At 41.3% G+C, this 20,363-nt stretch overlaps 1 protein-coding gene across 1 annotated transcript; it reads left to right on the forward strand.

Moving 5' to 3' along the window:
• Nucleotides 1–331: 331 nt before the first annotated feature.
• On the forward strand, nt 332–7,973 carry LOC310650156 (proepiregulin-like; the record flags this gene model as incomplete). The annotated part of the gene is given in 6 exon segments (XM_083378992.1): nt 332–384; nt 386–510; nt 3,291–3,377; nt 4,698–4,815; nt 7,158–7,304; nt 7,880–7,973. Coding segments are annotated over 6 exon segments (624 nt in total).
• Nucleotides 7,974–20,363: the final 12,390 nt, after the last annotated feature.

Here is a 20,363-nt window from a genome sequence, read left to right on the forward strand (position 1 = left end):
GAGATTCCACTGGAATCTAGCTTAACAGGAAACCAGAATCAGGTCCAGATTCACCTATTTCCCAACAGAAGCTGTGAAGTTTCCGCGGACGCCTCTTTTGTCGCGGTCGAATTTGAGCGGGCCGCGCGAGGCGCTCCCTCCCTCCTCCCTCTCTGCTCGCCTAGAGCGAGGCAGGTGAAGGGAGCAGCCCCGCCTTTACCTCGGCTATGGAAAGTCACCTCTAGCAGTGATTTCGTCAGCGGGGAAATTCAAGCGCTTTGCATATCCAAGCTTGCCGCACCACTGTCTCCGCCGCTTGCCTAAGCCTGCCCCCGGATCAGGAGGCTATAAAATGGGAAGGCGCGCCAATCGTAGCAGAAGGGTAGTGCTCTCCTTCCATGGCCAGCAGGAACCGGGCATTTACACCACGTAGAAGACTGCCCGGCATCGAAGACAGCCTGCTCCGTGACGGCGGTGGACAAATGGCAAGTTGTAGCTCTCAGAGCCTCGGAGGCACCCTGCTCTTCCTAGGTAAGCTGCCCTTCCTCCTTTTCGCTCCAGCCGCTGACCAGCGACGTGAATGCCCCCGCCCGGTGCAGACGAAAGACAGGGACAGTGCTTTCCATCCTATTTTGCCTCTGTTGCCTCCTTTGTTATTCATTGCCAGTCACTTAACTCCCTACCAAAGTGACGCAGGTAACTTCTTAAAGGCATCAGGGAGGAGAACCTTCTTTTAACACGGGTACAGTTAAAGCTGTCCGAATCGCAAACTGGGAACAGTTCGCAGTTAATGCCAAGGGGATGTATGTGGTAAGTAGATACGTTGCTGAGGCAAAGTGGCGTTGTGATTAAGTGCAAGGGGTGCCGTATCCTAAGAGTGCTTATGGGACACTCTGTTGTAAGAGTTTCCTGCTGCAGATGCCCAGTGACTTTGTTACAGAAAAGATGCTAGCAGTATATAGCATCGTTGTTTTCAGTGTGATAGGACAGATACCTCTGGCTTGGGCGCATGGTATAGAAACACCTGACCCAGAGTAAGATTCTTGCAGCTTCAACCAATTTTTTTTAAATGTTGAATTTTAGAGAGTGCAGAGATAAGATCATACCATTTCAAGACCATTTTGCCATGGCCTTCAAAAGTTAAGAAAGCTTGGATAAATAATTAGTTCCATGTGGCTGACCGTTCTTCCACAGCCTCTCCAAAAGAAGAAATGATAAGATTATATTGCTGGGGAGGGAGAGACGACAAGATCACCAAATTGCACAGCAACCGTTTACCATGAGGGGAATCCAATTCATAAATTTAAATAACTTACTTACTTACTTACTTACTTACTTATTTATTTATTTATTTATTTATTTATTTATTTAATTTTAATTCCATTTATATCCCGCCCTTCTCAGAAGACTCAGGGCGGCTTACAAGCTTAGCCATTAACTTAACTTGGCCATCTCTTTTCCTTGAGTAGGCATTGGAAGGTTGAAAATATCAAGAGAACCCGTTTTCCCATTTCTCTTCAGGACTTGTCAGGGAACTAAAACTCTTTTGATAAGTAGCTATCTGGGGAGAAAAATTAGCTATAAACAAGATAAAATTTGGCTGGGATTAAAGTCAAACCCTCTTTTGGTTAATTGGGTTAATTATAACTTCTGCTTCAATAGGGCTAGAATGCAGAATTCCATATAACTTCTAGATGGCAGCAAATGATGAATCTTTGTTTCCATTTAATGGTCATCCAGAGCTGGATACAAAATCTGACACCATTTTCTTTCAAGCCCTACTTTGCTGTGGAAAGCATTTTCATTGGCTTGAGAGGACTAGCATGGGAAGGTTGAGATGAGAAAGTCAGAAACATCTAAGAGAAATTTTGGAAATAAAATGATCATAGATTATCATAGAAGGTAAGAATTAGCACCTGCCAAAAACCCTGTATCTCATTTCTGTTAAACTCTATCTTTCCTGGCAATCACTCATATAGGATCTCCATGATTGCTTGGGAAATTCAAATTCATATACTTGTTTGCCATAATTTAATTTGGCCCTAACTATTAAGAACCCTATGATATCACTTTGGATTGGACCCATAAAGGAACTGGTACTCATTGCAGTTCATGCATAATTAGTCTAATAAGATCAGAATGGTCAGTTCTCATCATGCTAACTATACATCCTAATACCTGTATCAGTGAAAGCTTCTGAGCTACCTCCAGTTATGTGCATTAAATATATTTGTTCTGGATGTCAAATCATCAGTGAATCAAGGTCTGTGATTTTCTTAGGATCACAGCTGTTTTGATACTCTAAGCCAGCAATATCCTTGTGCTTCAGTTGTTATTTAAGCTTTGCTGAATATGGTTTTGTTTTAAAAATTGAGTTTATCCAGGCCATAAAAATTCATAGGTGTGTTCACACATTATGCTAAGCCAAATCTTTACAACCTAAAGAACTTGGACTTCATACAATATTCAATAGTTCAGAGTACAGCTTCCAGAAATCCTCCAAGAATTATTCATTTCCAACTTTGATAATAAACTTATTAAATACAAAAGGACCAAGGCAATCTAATTTAATTTTCAATTAAAATGGAATGAAAACTCTCTACTAGTTTAATTCATCAGTCATAGAAAGTTCAACCATTTTGTGATCCTCTACTATTCAAATTCAATTTTAAAATGTGTTCCACAGTACAACATAAATTAAGGAAATGATGAAATTACTAAGAATTGTGTTCAGGTATTAGAAGTACAAATTGCCTAGATCAACACTTCTGCTCTTTGGTAATAGATTTGTCAGCTGAGATTTTCAGTGGATCAAGAATTACTTCGGTTTGATTGTCACTGTCTGTATATTGATTCTGAGCTATTCTCAAAGAAATACAGCCATTAATTTCATCTCCTAATTATAGAGCAGATCTTTTTTTGTTTGCCAAACCCATTTCAGCAGGAGGTGCTCAGTTTGTTGTTGTTTTACTCCAGGACAGGTAGTTTCTCCACCATTTTAATTTCATCCATTATACAACATTCTGATCCAACACTTGAATATAGGCAATAGGAAAAAAGAAACTTGATGATATAAGAGTGCTGCTAAACATATTGTACAACTACTGGGAATATTTTTGGTACAACTCCTTCTTTAACCTGAGATTTTCCTTAAATTAGGACCACTATGTGTCAGTGGTGGCTGGGAATTTGTAGGTGGCATATCCTGTTATGTCAGCCTTTGAGGTAAAATAAAGTGGCATGAACAATGATGACATGGAAACTTTTTCTGAAAGTGTTTCTTCTCTTAAAGCTATTTTTTTTCTCTTTAGGGTGGCACCTAATTCAAACCACTCTTAGTACAACAGTAATCCCGTTATGTGGAGTAAATAAGACTGAAAACTGTGTAACTACTGTAGGTAAGTCAGATTATTCTGTAGTATTCAGTAAAATATCAGAACATTATCCAGATAATGAATAAAATGAGCATTCCCAGTATCCCTAACTGTATGGCATTTCTTCTGCTTCTTGACATTCTTGCATTCTTTCATGATCACATCACCTTTCTGTCAAAATTAAACTGCATTTCCTTGGAAATGAGATTTGAGTCTTGTTTTTGTTACATTTTCCACTGTAAAGTTCCAGGGATATATAGATGGATGATGCTAAACACACACACACACACACACACACATATAATATATATATATGGATAAAAAACAGTCATTTAGCAATAAACTACTGTTTTTTATCCATCCTGGTGTTCGAAGATTTTATACTTTAAATATATATATATATATATATGTGTGTGTGTGTGTGTGTGTATATATGTATATGTATATATAACAAGGGACGCGGTGGCTCAGTGGGTTAGGACGCTGAGCTTATCGATCAGAAGGTCGGCAGTTTGGCGGGTCAAATCCCAAGTGCCGCGTAGCAGAGTGAGTGCCTGTTACTCGTCCCAGCTTCTGCCAACCTAGCAGTTCGAAAGCATGTAAAAATGCAAGTAGAAAAATAAGGACCACTACGGTGGGAAGGTAACAGTGTTCCGTGCGCCTTTGGCGTCTAGTCATGCCAGCTACATGACCACGGAGACGTCCTCGGACAAACGCTGGCTCTTCAGCTTTGAAATGGAGATGAGCACCAGCCCCTAGAGTCGGAAACGACTAGCACGCAGGTGCAGGGACCACATTAAATCTGGAAGCCCTTGTAATATCCAGGTATTGAAATAAAAGGCTTTGGGGGGTTGTTTTGCACTCAAAACAAATTCTTAATAAGCCAACATCTATCTTTCTGTCTGTTTTATCTGACAAGTACTTAGTTATGGTTTCTCTAATGAATAACATCATTTGGATTTTTCTTTAAAAACTACTTCTTGAAACAGTAGAAAAATATTTTATATTTTTTTAAACCTACCGTTACATCTTTGTTAAAATCCTATGAAATGTTAGATTGAGAAAAACCATCAATCTGGGCTGTATATATTCCCAGCTGAGAAAGTCTTTAGAATTAGATCTGGATTTTCCCAGATCTAATTCTAAAGACCTTACCCTCAATACCATCTGGCCTTGCCCTTCTGCCAGTCCATGTTAAGGAAGAGAAAGTTTTATCGTTAACCTTCTAGACTCCAGTAGGGCCACCTTACGGCATGTCTTTGATCCTTGAAGAAAGCCATGTCCTCACAGATGACAATGCAGGTTAGCTTTTATTTATGCATGTGTTTACTGTCATACAAACAGGAACTGTTGTACCTATAACTCAGGTGGGAAGAGAGACAGAATGCAAGCCAGAATGGCGAAGTTACTGTTTCAATGGAGATTGCAGATACTCAGAGGCTTTGGAACGATATTACTGCAGGTAAAAGAAATGCTATGAAGTAAAAGGTGGAAATGATGGTGATAACAATAAAATAAATAATGATGATAATGCTTAGCGTTTTAAGTAAGAACACTTTTTTAAAAACTGCTGCTCTTGTTCCTCTGCCTTAAAGACACAGAAATTCAGGAACTGTTTTTCTTACCGTTATACCACTCTGATTTCTGCCTAGATCTGCTATTGATCTTTCTCCTCCTTGCTTGAACAAATTACTGCATAGAAAGTGTAGAAACATTTGAAACTTGATAATTTTGATTGATTATGTGTCATTGAATCAGCATTGGCTCTTAATGTCAATACTCAGGGCTTTTTTTCTCATACAACGCTCAGAACGGAGTTCCGGCAACTTTTTTGGATGGAACCTTGTAGGGTAGGCAAGGCGGGTTGTATGACATGTGTGAGTTCCGGCACCTTTTCCTTTTACAAAAAAAGCACTGTCAATACTTAATTGGTTTTCTCTACTCAACCTTCTCTGTTCAACCTGATTTTTCAACACTTCTTAAAGCACAACAAAACAGAAAACTGTGACTAGTTTTGAAGTATTCTAGGACTCCTGTTGTTTCTGTCTTGCTAGTTGGTGCTCAATTGCTGTGATAGAAAATCTATCTTTGTGCATGGATTCTAATATTGCTTACCCTTCTGATTTAGAAAAAAATTGTACAGCTGCTTGTATTGGACAATATTTCTGAATATTCAAAAAGACCAATGCTTTATTAGATATACGGCCCTGAGAATCATTACTGGGACTGGACTGGATTCTTTTTCTTGCCTCTGGATACCATTTTTAGGCTGTAAGGACTGAGCCAAGGGCAGGGAACTGACTCAGGGAGGTTAAGAGCTTGTCTCAGGAGCCTTTAAACTGTCATCATCTTGGCTTTTTTTGAAAGAGACTGGTTTGGAAAAAGATGAGCATAGTCTTAAAATTAGAGAAAGAGACTGAAAACTATTCTGACACTTGGAAGTACAAATAACATATAAGTTCTAGTAATGAAAGTCAAGGAACATAGTGAAACTAGAATTAAGATTAAAGATAAAGGAGATCAAACTAATGTCAACAGATCCTTCAACCAGACTTAGAATTGATAATAAAGGTGTTGAAGTGGTAGAAAGCTTCTGTCTTTTACCCTCAATTATCAAGAGTAAAGCAATCAAGAAATGTGCCACAGACCACACTGGGTGGAGTTAGCCATGAAAACTTGGGAAAGATATTCAGATACTAGACTGTGTCCATACTTGCAAAGATCAGAATAATGCAGACAATGTGGTTTCCCTGTGACACTGAGTGGGAGAGAAAATATGGATACTTTTGAACATTGGTGTTGTAGTAGAAGAAGACCATGGATAGTAAAGTAAGTATTATCCAAGTAAATGGATAATCAAACAAATCAATCATCACAAGGCACAAATGATAAGGTTCAAATGGTCATACTTCAGACACAGAAGTTCTAGAGAAACCTGGAAAAGTCTATACTACTAGAAAAATGGAAGAAAAGAAAAGATTAACATGCAGCAAGATGGATGGATTCAGTTACAGCTACAATGGATACGCTGTTGGAAGACTGAAAGATCAGGTAGGGGATTGGCTGTCCTAGAGAAAATCTGTGTTGTCACTAAGAGTTTGCAATAATTAGATGGCACATAATCATCAACCAAGGCTATGAACAGCTCCTCATTCATTTATGTGTTCATAATGCATATATACTGTATGAAAACAGCCTTCACTACCTGGTATCTTTCAGATTAATGAGATTAAAACTCATTAATCCACAGCTTGTATGGACATGTTTTTGCTACAGGGGGATTGATAGGAGTTGTAGTGCAATATATCCTAAGGGCACTGGGTTGGAAAGGCTAAACACTATGTTTGTGCCTCTAAATTTCAAATGTTAATTTCAATTTAACTGTTCTTGAAATAGATAGTCCCAAACTCATCACAGCACCTTGGAATCAGAGTGAATTTGCAGGGGCCACATAGGATATTTGACTAATTAACAAACAGAATGACTAATGAGCTTTGTGTCCCAGAGTTCCAGACTGCACAGTTTGGGAATCGCTAGAGGTGAGGTGAAATGAGAAAAGTTGAGAAACTGTGTCTTAAAAGAATTTTGGGAATTGTAATATGTTGAGAATACCAATAAATCTGTTCCTTTTCCCAGAATTTCAGTCCTTAGGATTCTCTATTAAAAGAGAGTTACTATAATGCAGTATTTTGGTGGATACCCTTGGAGTAGTGCTTCATTGTTGACTGTAATCTCAGCTTGCAATCTCTTTGATACTAAAAATAGGCAGTATGTCTAATGCTGACTTTTTCCTGTCTTCGTTAGATGTAAGGAAGGCTGGATTGGTGAACGATGTAGCCATTCAAATCTGATGGTCATAAAACCCTTGAGCAATGAATACTTGGCATTTACTATCCTTTTGTGTCTATTTTTCTCCAGTGCAATTTTATTATCAATATACTTTTACCGAAGGTAAGCAAATTGAATTGAGCAAACACACAAAAACATACATAAGGATCTGAGATTGGGAATAAAGAACATTTTATCTGAAAATTTTCTGCATGTTAAAAGGCTGTCAAAAGGACAGAAGCAAATCAGTTTTTTAAATGGATTTTAAGTCTATTCTGATCTCGTTTGCAGAAGGTCATGAAGGTGTTAATAATTTTGTTTCCATTGTTTTTAAATATGTCCTTTTGTAAAATTCAGGTAAAGGAATCTTTGCACGGTATGAAAACATGATGATTTTTACATATGCCTTCATGCCTCAATGTGTGAAAATGTAACTTTTGAAACCCTCCAATTAGAAAATAAGAGAAATAGAAGTCTGGATAGAGCAAATATCATAGAACAGTGACAGATAAGGAAATCTCATTGACATATCAACACCATTGCCTTTCTCCATGCTTTTTGAACTTATTGTAGTACCTTTTTAAGTTATTACCTTAGAACTTAAGTTGTATGTTGAAGAAATACAAGAAGATAATTCTATGACCTCAATAGGCTCAACTTATTTTATATTCTTCTAAAGATGTTCTTTATTCTTACAGGTATCTAAACAAGAAGGAGAAACTTGCTACAAGCAAAAGCTATAAAGAGGTTGCTACAGATGCAGAAAAAGACCAAACTCTTCTTCATGTGTGACATAAGGATTCATACAGAATCCATTTATTTAATAATATAAACAAATATTTTATTAATATTTATAAGTGAAAGAATTTCAAGTTTTGATCAGAAAATATATGTAGAGGTCAAAGCACTATTTTTATAAATGTCCTTTATATTTGTATTTTATTTTTTATTCAATGCTATGTCTTTGGAATGTTTTCATAATGTAATGCTATGATGTCTTGCATTCATATCTGTGAACTGTTACATGTGAGTGCATGTAAAATTTATTTTATCATGGTTGTATTTAATGCACTACAAATACTAAATGTTGCTGTTTTCTTCACTGGAAGAAAGGTTTTAGTTGGAAAAAATTAGAAGGAATCTTTAGTTGTTATAAAGATGAAATCTTCCTAATTGTTCTAATTACCTGTTTCCTTAGAAATAAGAATAGAAAGTGTCATATTGTAAATTTGTGCACTTATTTATTTCTTCATTAAAATATTGTTTGCTCATCTGGCCTTTGAAAGAATTAAATAGCTATAAAAGGTCAACATCACAACTAAAGTAAACACAAAAAAGCTTTCTTTAAAAGATACAATAGAATATTTCATCAAAGTTTCCCAAAATAGAAAATCAGCAACTTAAATTATTTTAAAAATAGGGATGTTCTAAATATAGAGATTACAATAAAGATAAGGAAATAAATCATTTTCAATGGATTTAATACTGACACTGCAGTTACACACAATTAGAAAAGATTACCTTGGAAAGAAATTCCAAAAGGAAATTCAGTTTTGCATATGCATATGAAGCAATAACAAAGATTCAAGAGGCTGCTGGAGAAGGGCAATTGAATGAGAGAATGGAATGTGGAGATCAAGTTGAATGATACCAGCAAAGAAGTCGTTATGAAATCTATATGATTTAAACACGTAACTCTATAACAATGTATAGTGAAGAAATAAAAGCAACCCTGGTGCTTTGAAGGATAAAAAGAGAAGCGTAAAAGAACATGGGCTGGGGAATTCTGGAAGCTGACGTCTACTCATCTTAGAGTTGCTAAGGTTGAGAAATGTTGCTAAGGTTGAGAAATACTGCTCTGGAAATACTGGAAGCATAATTAATTATATAGGAAGCTTTTTTTAATTTAAAGTCAACTGGAGATCCTAACATAAAGAGAGTAATAATTGGTTAATTGTTCTCACTGTTAGGAAGTTTTTCCTTAATTCCAGGTTGCTTCTCTCCTTGATTAGTTTCCATCGTTTCCTGTCCTGGACCCCCTCTTCTTTGTGGCAGCCCCTCAAATACTAGAATACTTCTATCATGTCCTTTTCTTTAGACTAGCCATATCCAAACCCTGCAACAGTTCTTCACATGTTACAGTCTCCAAGCCTTTAGTCACCAAGAGCCTTGGTGGAGCAGTGGGCTAATGCCTCCTTAAGTAACACCAGCTGCCTGCAATTAGTGCAGGTTCGCATCCCACCAGGCTCAAGGTTGACTCAGCCTTCCATCCTTCCGAGGTAGGTAAAATGAGGACCCAGATTGTTGGGGGCAATTAAGCTGACTTTGTAATAATACCGCTTGGGGGATGTGTGAAAGCCCTAATAAGCAGGCATATACATAGAATGAAGGCTACTGCTAAGCTTGTAAGCCACCCTGAGTCTTCGGAGAAGGGCGGGATATAAATGGAATTAAAATTTTAAAAAAAATAAATTTTAATTGTTCATCTCTGCACTTTTTCCAAACCTTTTTGTAACGTGGTGACTGTTAAATAGCGGGTTCTTTGGCACAGGAATGACAATGCAAAGCTGAGTACAAGGTAACTCATAGTTTATTTCGTGCAGAAACTGTACTGGGGAAATGGCTGCAACTAGCCGCAATATATAGTCTAGCCCCTAGGCGGCAGCCAATAGGTTTGAATCAACCATTGCCGCCTGGAAATAGCCAATTGCAGCACAGGAGACTTGTAGTCTGGGTTGCTGGAGAGCCATTAGCTGCTCCAGCAACCCACGTGGTATTCCTGAAGAGCCCAGTACATAACACCCCTCCCCTCTTAGAACAGATCATAATAACACCAATTAGTTTCAACAATTGTCAAGACTCATTATCCAAACATACTAAAATAAAAGTGATAATAAAATAAAAAGCAATGTAGGTTACAATATTATTAAACAATGTTTGAATGAATAGGCTTCAAAGATGCCATTTTTAGACAGTTACATCATAGCACTAGTTTCTGTAGTCTAGTGGCAACAGGAATTACAACAATATGTCGCTCTTTATTTTACAACATAATCTGCAAGATCTGAAGGAGGCTTGTGTGCCCTAGAGGAACATCTCGGAGTTGTGGTCTACCAGCTTGCCCAGTTGGCTGGGTAGACTTGTGTCCCTTTGTGCTCCTGAGTCAAGGGGATTCGATGCACTCTGGATGGCCTCAGCAGGTTGGCCCACCCCAGAGTCAGACTGTTCAGCAGAGTAAGCACAGCGATTGCTGAAGTTCAGTTGGCTTGCTCCTTCAGGGGTTCCATGTTGCACTCTGGGGCTCCCCAGTTCTCCATCCGGTTCCACCTCAGTTAAGAAGGAAAAGTCCTGATAGTCCATGTGAGGACTGGCTTGGCCGCAAGTTTGAGGACCTTGGGAGGGACTTATGATGCAGTCCTCACTTAGTGGCTGTTCTGGAAACTGTTTCCTGAACTGATCAATGTGTCGTCTGGCAACTTGCCCTTCCTCCAACCCCACCTCATAAGATAGGGGTCCTGATGCCTTGGTAATTTGACCAGGAACCCACAGATTCCAATGACAATAGTTCCTGGCCCAAATCCAATCGCCCATGTGCCGCCCCCTCGGGGGTTTTGGTCGAGAGGCTTCTGCTGCCACTCTATCTAGATCAGACATGTCAAACACAAGGCCCGGGGGCCGGATGCGGCCCACGGAGTGGTTTCATGTGGCCCATGAACCCATCCTGGAAACAGTGAGGGAATGCCCCCCACTGCCTTGGCCCTGGCCCAGGCTGGCCAGAAGCAAATGTACAATTTCATGGCGGCCATCTATGCTGAAACACATTCAGTCTTAGCTCCACAAGGCCGTCTGGAAAAAGCAAGGGTCTAGCCCCTGCTGCGTCGGCCCTGCCCACTGAGTGCACGCTGGGGAGGTATCACCCTTTGTGAGGAATGAAGTAAGGCACCATTGCCTGGAAGTGGCCAGCACATGGTCCTCCCTACTTCGAACAGGCTAGGGGATGGGCAGCATTGTGCTTCTCTTTAGGTTCATGACACCCAGCTCAGCCTCACCGCACTGTGAGGAGAGCACTCCGCTGCCTGCCAAAACTGGGGAGGCTGGGGGCCGGGCAGCACTGCGCAGGTAACATCAACTCTCATGCTGCTCATGGCATCACCTCCCCCAGAGCCCACCAAGCCGGATATGTGAAGTAGGCAAGGGCCATGTGCTGGCCACTTCCAGGCAATGGTGCATTTCTTCATTCCTCACGAAGGATGCCACTTCCCCAGCTGCGTTTCTTGCCTGTTTTTCTCCCTCCCTCATCTCAAATATTTTCTCACCACTCTTAGGAAGGAAGGAAGGAAGGAAGGAAGAAAGGAAGGAAGGAAGGAAGGAAGGAAGGAAGGAAGGAAGGAAGGAGAGGGAGGGTCTGAAGGAAGTCCTGCCTTAGTCCTTCCCTGCTGCCCTTTCACCATCCCCTTGCCTCCTCCTCCTGGCCTATCCTGGGGGGTCTCCCATCCTATTGCTAAGGCAGTTTTGGATACAAAGCCAGGTCTCCACACATGGAGAGGGAGTGGGCCTCCCTCTTGACTTTGCCCTCATACCCATCATAAGCAACCTGGCTAAGGAGAGCAAGCACAGCAGCAGCAGCCTTGAGGTAAGTGCAGCTGGGTGCCCCCTTGGGGAATTGGGACTGGGCTTAGTGCCACGGCTGCTTGAGGGTTGGGCTGGGCATTTGACCTCTGTGCCACCGTCCAGGGCCCCCCCCTGCATGGCCTGAGAGGAACAGTGAGGCTCCTCCAGTGGACCATGCCTTGGCATTTGCCCTGGTCCCATCTCCTTCTGCCAGAGACCCTCAGATCTATCCCACTCTTGCCCAGGCCCCCATAGGTACCCTTGACATGAATGATGTAGAGCTGGCCATGCCCACCTAGTAGGCCACACACACTCCAGCCACGCCCACCGAGTAGGCCACGCCCACCCTGGCCACACCCACCCGGCCCCCTGAGGGCAACCACAATGCTGATGCAGCCCTCAATGAAATTGAGTTTGACACCCCTGATCTAGATGCAACCTGTCCAGTTTAGTAATCAAACACCTCCCCCAACGTAGTTCTGCAGGACTTTTGCCTGTAGCAGTGCAGGGGGTAGAATGCTGGCAGAGTAAAATATCTGCCAATCTGTGATGCCAGTCACCTGTGACAATGCGCTTGAATGCTTCCTTCATTGTCCTCACCATGTGTTCAGCTTGACCATTAGAAGATGGATGAAAAAGCGCAAACATTGCATGTCTGATGAGATTAGTTCTAAGGCCTGAAATTCAGCAGCAGTGAATTGGGCCCCATTGTCTGAAACTAAGACATCTGGCAACCCGTGTGTGGCAAAGAGTTTTCTCAGCACCTGGATGGTCCTAGCAGTAGTCATGTTAGGAACTGGAATTACTTCCAGCCATTTTGAGTGGCTATCCATTACTATAAGGAAAAGCTGACCCTGAAATGGCCCAGCGTAGTCTATGTGAACCCTAGACCAGGGAGTGTGCATTTCCTCCCACCTGTGAACTGGAGCCTGTGGCATTTCAGACCTAGATTGCTGGCATGTATAACAACTATGGACTTGTGCCTCAATGTCCTTATCAAGGCCAGGCCACTAGAGGTACTGTAGCTTCTAGCTAAAGCTTTCATTCTGACAATGCCTGGATGGCCTTCATGTAATGATTGTAAAACCCTGTCTCTTAGGGAAGTGGGAATTATGACTCTGTTTCCCCATAAAATGCACCCTTTATGGGCAGATAACTCGTGCCTCCTGACAAAATAGCTCTGAAATTCTGAGCCTGGACTTTTATCCATCCATCCCGTGTGTACCCATAGCAACACTCTACTCAGTATTTTATCTGTGGCAGTTTCAGCAGCAATGTCCCCTGTATGGAGGGGAAATTCAGGTATGTCCTGTATGGACAATATTCTAGCAGCTGGATCTGGATCTGGATCTATTAGTGGCAATGGTAGTCTTCTAAGGCCATCAGCATGGCCCATTTCCTTACCCGGTTTGTGAATTAATTTAAAATTGTATGCAGATAGGAAAATAGACCATCTCAGCATTCTTGGAGATAGTATGTGGGGGGTTTGTTTGTCTGTTGTGAAAAGTCCCAACAGAGGTTTGTGGTCAGTGTATACCATGAAATCCCTGCCATATAAATAGTCATGGAATTTTTTTATTCCAGCAATGATGGCCAGGGCCTCTTTGTCAATCTGAGCATAGTTGTGCTCAGCAGAGGACAATGTGCTTGGGTAAAATGCTATAGGGACCTGTTTCCCATTTTTTTCTATGTGACTTAAAACTGCCCCCACCCCATAGGGAGATGCATCACATGCAAGACATACAGGTTTAGACTCTTTGTAGTTAGTTACAGTGGACTTTTCTGACAATAGTGCTTTTAAGTCCTGGAAACTTTTTTCATGTATGTTAGTCCATTTCCATGGAGCTTTCTTACCTAGAAGCCTGTGGAGGGGCTCTGCTATTGCTGCCTTATGAGGTAGAAATTTAGAAGTTTAGGAGGCCCAAGAATGCTTGTAGCTCTCCTTTTGATTTGGGCCTAGGGGCCATTTTGATAGCCTTCACTTTAGAATCAGCGGGGTGAATGCCGTTAGCATCAATTCAGAAACCCAGGAATTCTGTTGAAGAAACCCCAATACTACACTTGTTCTTTTTTAATTTGAGGCCTGCTTCGCGAAGCCTCTGCAAGACAGCCTACTGGCCAACACTTCTGGGGGTTCCCCTGCAATAAGAACATCATCAAAATAAGGGCAGACTCCCTGAATACCCTTGAGTGTATGCTCCATGGTTCCCTGAAAAATACCTGGTGCAACACGGACTCCAAACTGTAAGCGTTTAACTTTGAAAGCCCTCCTGTGAGTCATGATTGTTTGAGCCGTGGCTTCATCAACTGGCAATTGCTGATAGGCCTGTGCTAAATCAAGTTTAGCAAAAATAGAACCCCCTTGGAAGTAGGCTAAAATATGGTTGACTACTGGGACCGGGTGTGTTGCTTGAGGGCTTTATTTAGAGTGCATTTATAGTCAATACAAATGCAAATTTCCCCATTGGCTTTAAGTGGAGTGACTATAGGAGTTTCCCACTCCCCACCATCAACAGGCAGTAACACGCCCTGTTCTACAAGCTTATCAATTTTGGAATCAATTTTATGTTTTAAGGAAAAGGGGACCCTACGAGGCTTAACCCTGATTGGAACTATACTGGGATCTAACTTAAATGAAATAGGCAGGCCATTTCAGACATCTTGGGCTGGAAATGTCTGGTTAGCTTCTTTCTGAGGTCTGCGTAGGAGACTGCTTCGATTAGTGTTGGCGCGAAAAGGTTCTCAGCCAAATCAAAGGTTGCTGGGCTGCACATGCAGAGTAGCATTGCGGCCTTCAGTCCTTCTTCCGCGATCTGATTGGCCCTGAGGTAGTTTTCTATTTGTGATAGATATAAGTAACACCAGCTGCCTGCAATTAGTGCAGGTTCGCATCCCACCAGGCTCAAGGTTGACTCAGCTTTCCATCCTTCCGAGGTAGGTAAAATGAGGACCCAGATTGTTGGGGGCAATTAAGCTGACTTTGTAATAATGCCGCTTGGGGTGTGTGTGAAAGCCCTAATGGAATTAATATTTTAATTCCATTTATATCCTGCCCTTCTCCGAAGACTCAGGGTGGCTTACAAGCTAAGCAGTAGCCTTCATTCTATGTATATGCCTATATACTTATTTTATTTGGGGGTTATTTTATTTTATTCTATTTTATCCACCTCTGACATACCCTTTGAGAACAGAAGGGCAGCATATTCCTTATCTTTTTTAGGCTAAACACATCCAGGTCCTTTTAGTATTCTTTTTTAAGAGTCAGCAGTGGCAACCCAAATGGGGCTTCGCCAGGACACCCACATTCCAGTTGGCTATGGTGGCCAAGGGCCTAAAAACAACAACCAGTGTGGCCATTAAAGGAGGAAGAAACTTTTGTTGAAAGAAAAATCTTCATCAGGGTCCAGTCCAAGCCGGGAATAAACAACATGGAGACCGCTTTAGAAAGAAAGTTGTAGTTTATTGAAGAGGAGAGCCAGACAGAAAGATGGCTCAGGGAAAAACTAACGATATGGAGCAGAGTGGTGGGCTTTTATACCTTCTGGGGCTTTTGATGTTGTTTCCTCTTCTTGTCTGAGGCTTTGTATTTCCTGTGTCATGTACTTTGACCTGAGTTCTGAGTGTGCCCTTTTGGTATTGGTGGGTTAACCCTATTAAGTCTCCTGTCCTAAGAACTTGGGTGGGGGTATGTAGATTTTAGGTGTCCTTGTTTTCCTAATTTCTAGCTTCCTGGCTCCAACCTTCCTGAATGGATTATTGAATTTGCATTCTAAAAGCTGGCCTCTGCCTAGGGGCTGGGGCTGATTTCTGTGGGCTGGTTTTTGTCTTTTTTAAAGATCTTCTCCATTATTCCTTTGGGGAAATATATTCTGCCTTTTTAATATTTCCCAAAATATTTCTTTCTCTGGATTCTTCCCACACTTTCAACCATGGGAAAGGAACTTGGAGGGACTGCCTGGCTGTCTTGCAACTCTGTGGTCTCCTGCAAAAGCCAAGGTAAGCTGTGATCATGCTGGCATTCTGCAAGTGAATGCAGGTTTGGAGAGCAGGCAAGCACTGCTGACCCAGCAGGACTGTGCAGCATCTTCAGCCTCCTGCCACCTCTTGCCCATAGCTGCCACTCCTTCCCCCCCCCCCCACTGCCAGCTCCCAGCAATAACAATATGCAAGTCAGAGCCAGCTGCCATGAGAGGGGAATGAGTTAATAGAGAGGATAATATGCCCTCAAGATCCTAAGAAAATCTATAGATCCCCTTCTCAGATTTGTACAAACTTCCTTCTCAGGCTTGGAAGGGCTCTTCTGCTGCTCTGTAGACCCCAAATCTTTCTTCTACAGGAAGCTGAAGAAATAGGTGCGGTGTGGAATTGGTGGCAGGTGGCAGATTCTGGTCCAGGTCTCCCACACACTCCCACACGACTCAAGCCAGGGCAGAAGTCAGGGTGGCACAACAGTGGGTGGGCAGCAGGCATGGCAGGGCAGATAGGAGCCCAGGTGCCCTCCCCGGTAGCAAGGTGCTGCCCTACCCTCAGAAAAGCAGGCTTGGTGGGGACAAGCAGCCTGGTGGCCCAGCAACCACCAGGTTCCCCCACCTCCTGGCTCAAAGCCTTTTGAAAAAGTCCGGCGCCCAAGGTTGCTGTCCTCACCACCCTGCACCCTCTCTGCAGACTGTATCTAATGGGAAGGCAGAGGCTCACTCCTCAGTGCATGGATGGGCTGCTGGGATGCATGGCTAACAAGGCGAAACACCTGGGGCGATTTGTCCCATTGCAAATCAGCCGGGGTGAGGCATCGGGGGGGGGGAGAAGCAGCAGGAGGGGGGAGTGGGGAAGGGAGGAGTGGTGGGGGAGGGACGGCTTTGGTAGGTCGGTTGGGAGGACAACCAAAATCTGAACTTTTTTTTCCAGATGGTCATTGGACTGAGCAGAAGTAAGGGACTCAGAAAATGAGTTGGAGAATCTGTGTTGCAGATGTTTCAATTTCTTGTTCATGTTAATCTGCATATTTATCATGATGGTATATTTTTTGTTTTTAAAATTTTGTTATCTGCCCTGATTACTTGCTAGAGTAGAAAAGTTGGGCAGAAATCAAACTGATCAATCTTAGAGTTGAGCTATTCTGGGGTAGGGGGGACAAGGCTAATAGGACTTTTGAGGGACTTTTGTTCCTGAGTGTCATTGCTGTAGACACTCGGCAGCTTACACTCAGACTGTCTTTCCTTTCTTTAGAAGGAGTATGAACTGCACTGCTTAAAGGAACTCATCTATTGCCAGAAATGCCACTCACCATGTGAATAACCTAGATTATCCTATTATACTGAAGTGCACAAATTGCAGCCAATAGGACACCTGCATCTCTCTTTATGAACCCCCTCCCCCAAAATGGTAGGTTCCTGTCTTCTTTATTCTGTCTTCTCCTCTATATATGACATTTGGAGTGGAATGGGATATATCAGTAAGTTTTTTTTCTTTATCAATTGACACTTGAGGTAGGGAGATCAACGTAATAAACCAGGCATTAGCATTTATTTGTTCAATAATTTGTTACAAGCACTAAGATTAATATTAACTTCATTTCAGTTTCCCATCTACTTTTTAATTTTATATGAACATCCATGTCCTTTTGCTAGTTTGGCCCTTGATCCAATGAAACCTCAGAATGCTTGCTGTGTAAAATGTGTGAATAAGCTTATTCCAGCCTGTTCACATATATCAAACATCATATCATAGAGACTCTACTGCCCTTTCAACTCAGAAGATCATATCAGATGATTTGGATAATGTATCATAGGGTATCATAGTGACTAGATCTCATTTTGTATCCCATCATTCTTTTAAGAACTTCAATTTGCAGTAAATGGAAGCTTCCTCTTTAATTCTCACAGGATTGTAAAGCAGAATAGATTTTATTTTGTACAAGTCCTTACTTACAATATAGAGTTTTGATAAACTCACAGTCACATTTCCCACTACATTTGCCACATTTACATCTGAAAAACATATCTGCAAAACAAAATTGGCATGCCATCCTCCACTAGAGGATGCTACTGCATCAGACAAGAACAACAAAAACAAAAGAATTTTTTGAGCCAGAACACAGAACATATGAATCAGAACAATTTTATATATTTTAAATGAAATAATTCAAATATTCCTTAGAACTGGTTAAATTAGGTTATTTGGCTTGAAGTCTAATCATTCCACACAGGTTTTTATTTTGTTTCTTTTGTCTATCATTCACATTTGGGGAATTAGCATGTTTAGGTAAAGGTAAAGGTTCCCCCGCACATGCGTGCTAGTCGTTTCCAACTCTAGGGGCCGGTGCTCATCTCCGTTTCAAAGCCGAAGAGCCAGCGTTTGTCCGAGGACGTCTCCGTGGTCATGTGGCCAGCATGACTAGATGCCAAAGGCGCACGGTACACTGTTACCTTCCCACCGTAGTGGTCCCTATTTTTCTACTTGCATTTTTACGTGCTTTCAAACTGCTAGGTTGGCAGAAGCTGGGACGAGTAACAGGCGCTCACTCTGCTACGCGGCACTCGGGATTCGACCCGCCAAACTGCCGATCTTCTGATTGACAAGCTCAGCGTCCTAATCCCCTGAGCCACCGCATCCCTTTTTAGCATGTTTAGCAAATGTCTTTAATAGCTTTTGTGATTGTTTATTTATAAACTATACAGCCTCCCTCCTCAAATTATTTGAAATTGACCACCCATGATGGAATATTCAAAGACTGACAGCTGTCTAAAAATGATCATTCCAATGTTCATCTGAGCTGTCCAGGATCAGGTTCAACAATATCGCAGTTCCTTATTTGGCTGCCTTTCAGTTACCATAAGTTCAAATGCTGTAATTTACCAGTAATGCTTTTGTACCACTTGTAAACCCTAAAACACACAAGATATATTTTATTAAACAGGAGATTAAATGTTTCAGATTAAATCAACTGTCTGGCTTTATTCTTAGCAGAAATTCTCCAGACTTCAGGACCTCCCCTTGTGGAAAATGTCACAGTGCTATGGCAAAAATATTTCAAAATTGTTGACATCATAAAAGTAACAGCAATATCAGGTTTTCCTGCAAACAATATAATTTCCAAGGTGGCTTAAACAAACATATCAGCAACAGCAACAGAAAATTCCTGAAATGACTCTCTTTACTTACAGTATTTAATTCTTTCAGGAGGTGAATTGGGGGTGGGGAAACCTCCTGTAAGATGTGTGAATCATTATGTTTTGTTCTAGGCTTTGTCCTCATAAGTCTACATATCTGAAAAACCAGTGCCCAAAATTAGTTTTGGCAACTGATACAGAGGAAAGAATTTTTATTTGGTCTAACCCTCCTTGAGTACACAAGTTCAGCATGTTAAAATTAAGCTTGAATTCCATTTCCAGTAATTTTGAAAAACAATGATTAGGAAAAGAAAAAGAATATTTTGAAGGCTATTTCAGCAATTAACACCCCCCCCCAACAATTAGCAATTGTCAAGTTCAGGAATGTTCAAAGAGGTGCTGAATTATACTTTTCTAGAGAACATTGGTTTGCAACTATTTGTGTTCTAAGAAAAGACATTCCTTCAGCATTCATATGTATCATCTAGATTGTGACAAATAACTCTTAACTGTACCACCTAAACAAAAATCATTTCACTGAAATCAAAGGACAAACTGTCCTTTCGGAGCTAGCCTGTGTAGAAATAGAGACAGTTTATCAATGCACAAAGCATAATACTGCTTTAATATCTTCCTTGGTGGGTCCACTATATTTTTTAAACTGGTTATTTAAATTGGCTGTACAAAAGTAGTTGCAAAAATTAACAGCAAACTATTATTTGGTATCTTTTGTGTCCAAATATTCCTCCATAATTATTTTTTAACCATTTCTGTAAAGTCATCCTTCTTATTTTGGGGAGCCAGTTCCTATTGACCAGAGTGACCAAGAGGGCACAACTTGCATTCAGTTACATTTAATGAGGCCAATATCTCCTGGACTGCAACTCCAACTCACTGGATGTGGAGCAACACTGTGAGATAGCATTAGCCCCCTGAAGGAAGAATGTGGCCAAAAAGGATGGCCATGTGCCATGTTAATTTGATTTATTTCCATTCTGGTATGCAGGGAAGTCTGCAAGGTACAGTAAATGGAAATTCTGTCTGTTTATTATGTGCACCAAACATAAAAGCAGGGTAAGCTTTGATTGCAGTGATGTGGTTGCCACCTTGGCCTGAGGATCCCCCACCCTATGCACCCTGAATGGCTACATAGATATTTATTCTTTTTGGCTGAAGCTCATTTCTCTATACATAAAACATCAAAATCATTTATTTATTTATTGCACCACACTGCAATCTAGTGATTCTCAGCAGCTTTTACTCTGCATGTAACATAATTACTGTTAAAACATCCACGCTAGGATATTCTGATAGTTTTTGCCTAATGACTGGTCAACAGTTTGAAGTTGCAATGCAATGAAAAAGTAATACTATAACCAGTCCTTACATTGATGTCAACTGCAGTATATGATCAGCATTTGTGTTCCCCACAACTGGCTTATGACAAGGGAATCAATGTAGA

This window comes from Vipera ursinii, assembly GCF_947247035.1.
Source record: "Vipera ursinii genome assembly, chromosome: Z".
Classification (NCBI taxonomy): Eukaryota; Metazoa; Chordata; class Lepidosauria; order Squamata; family Viperidae; genus Vipera; species Vipera ursinii.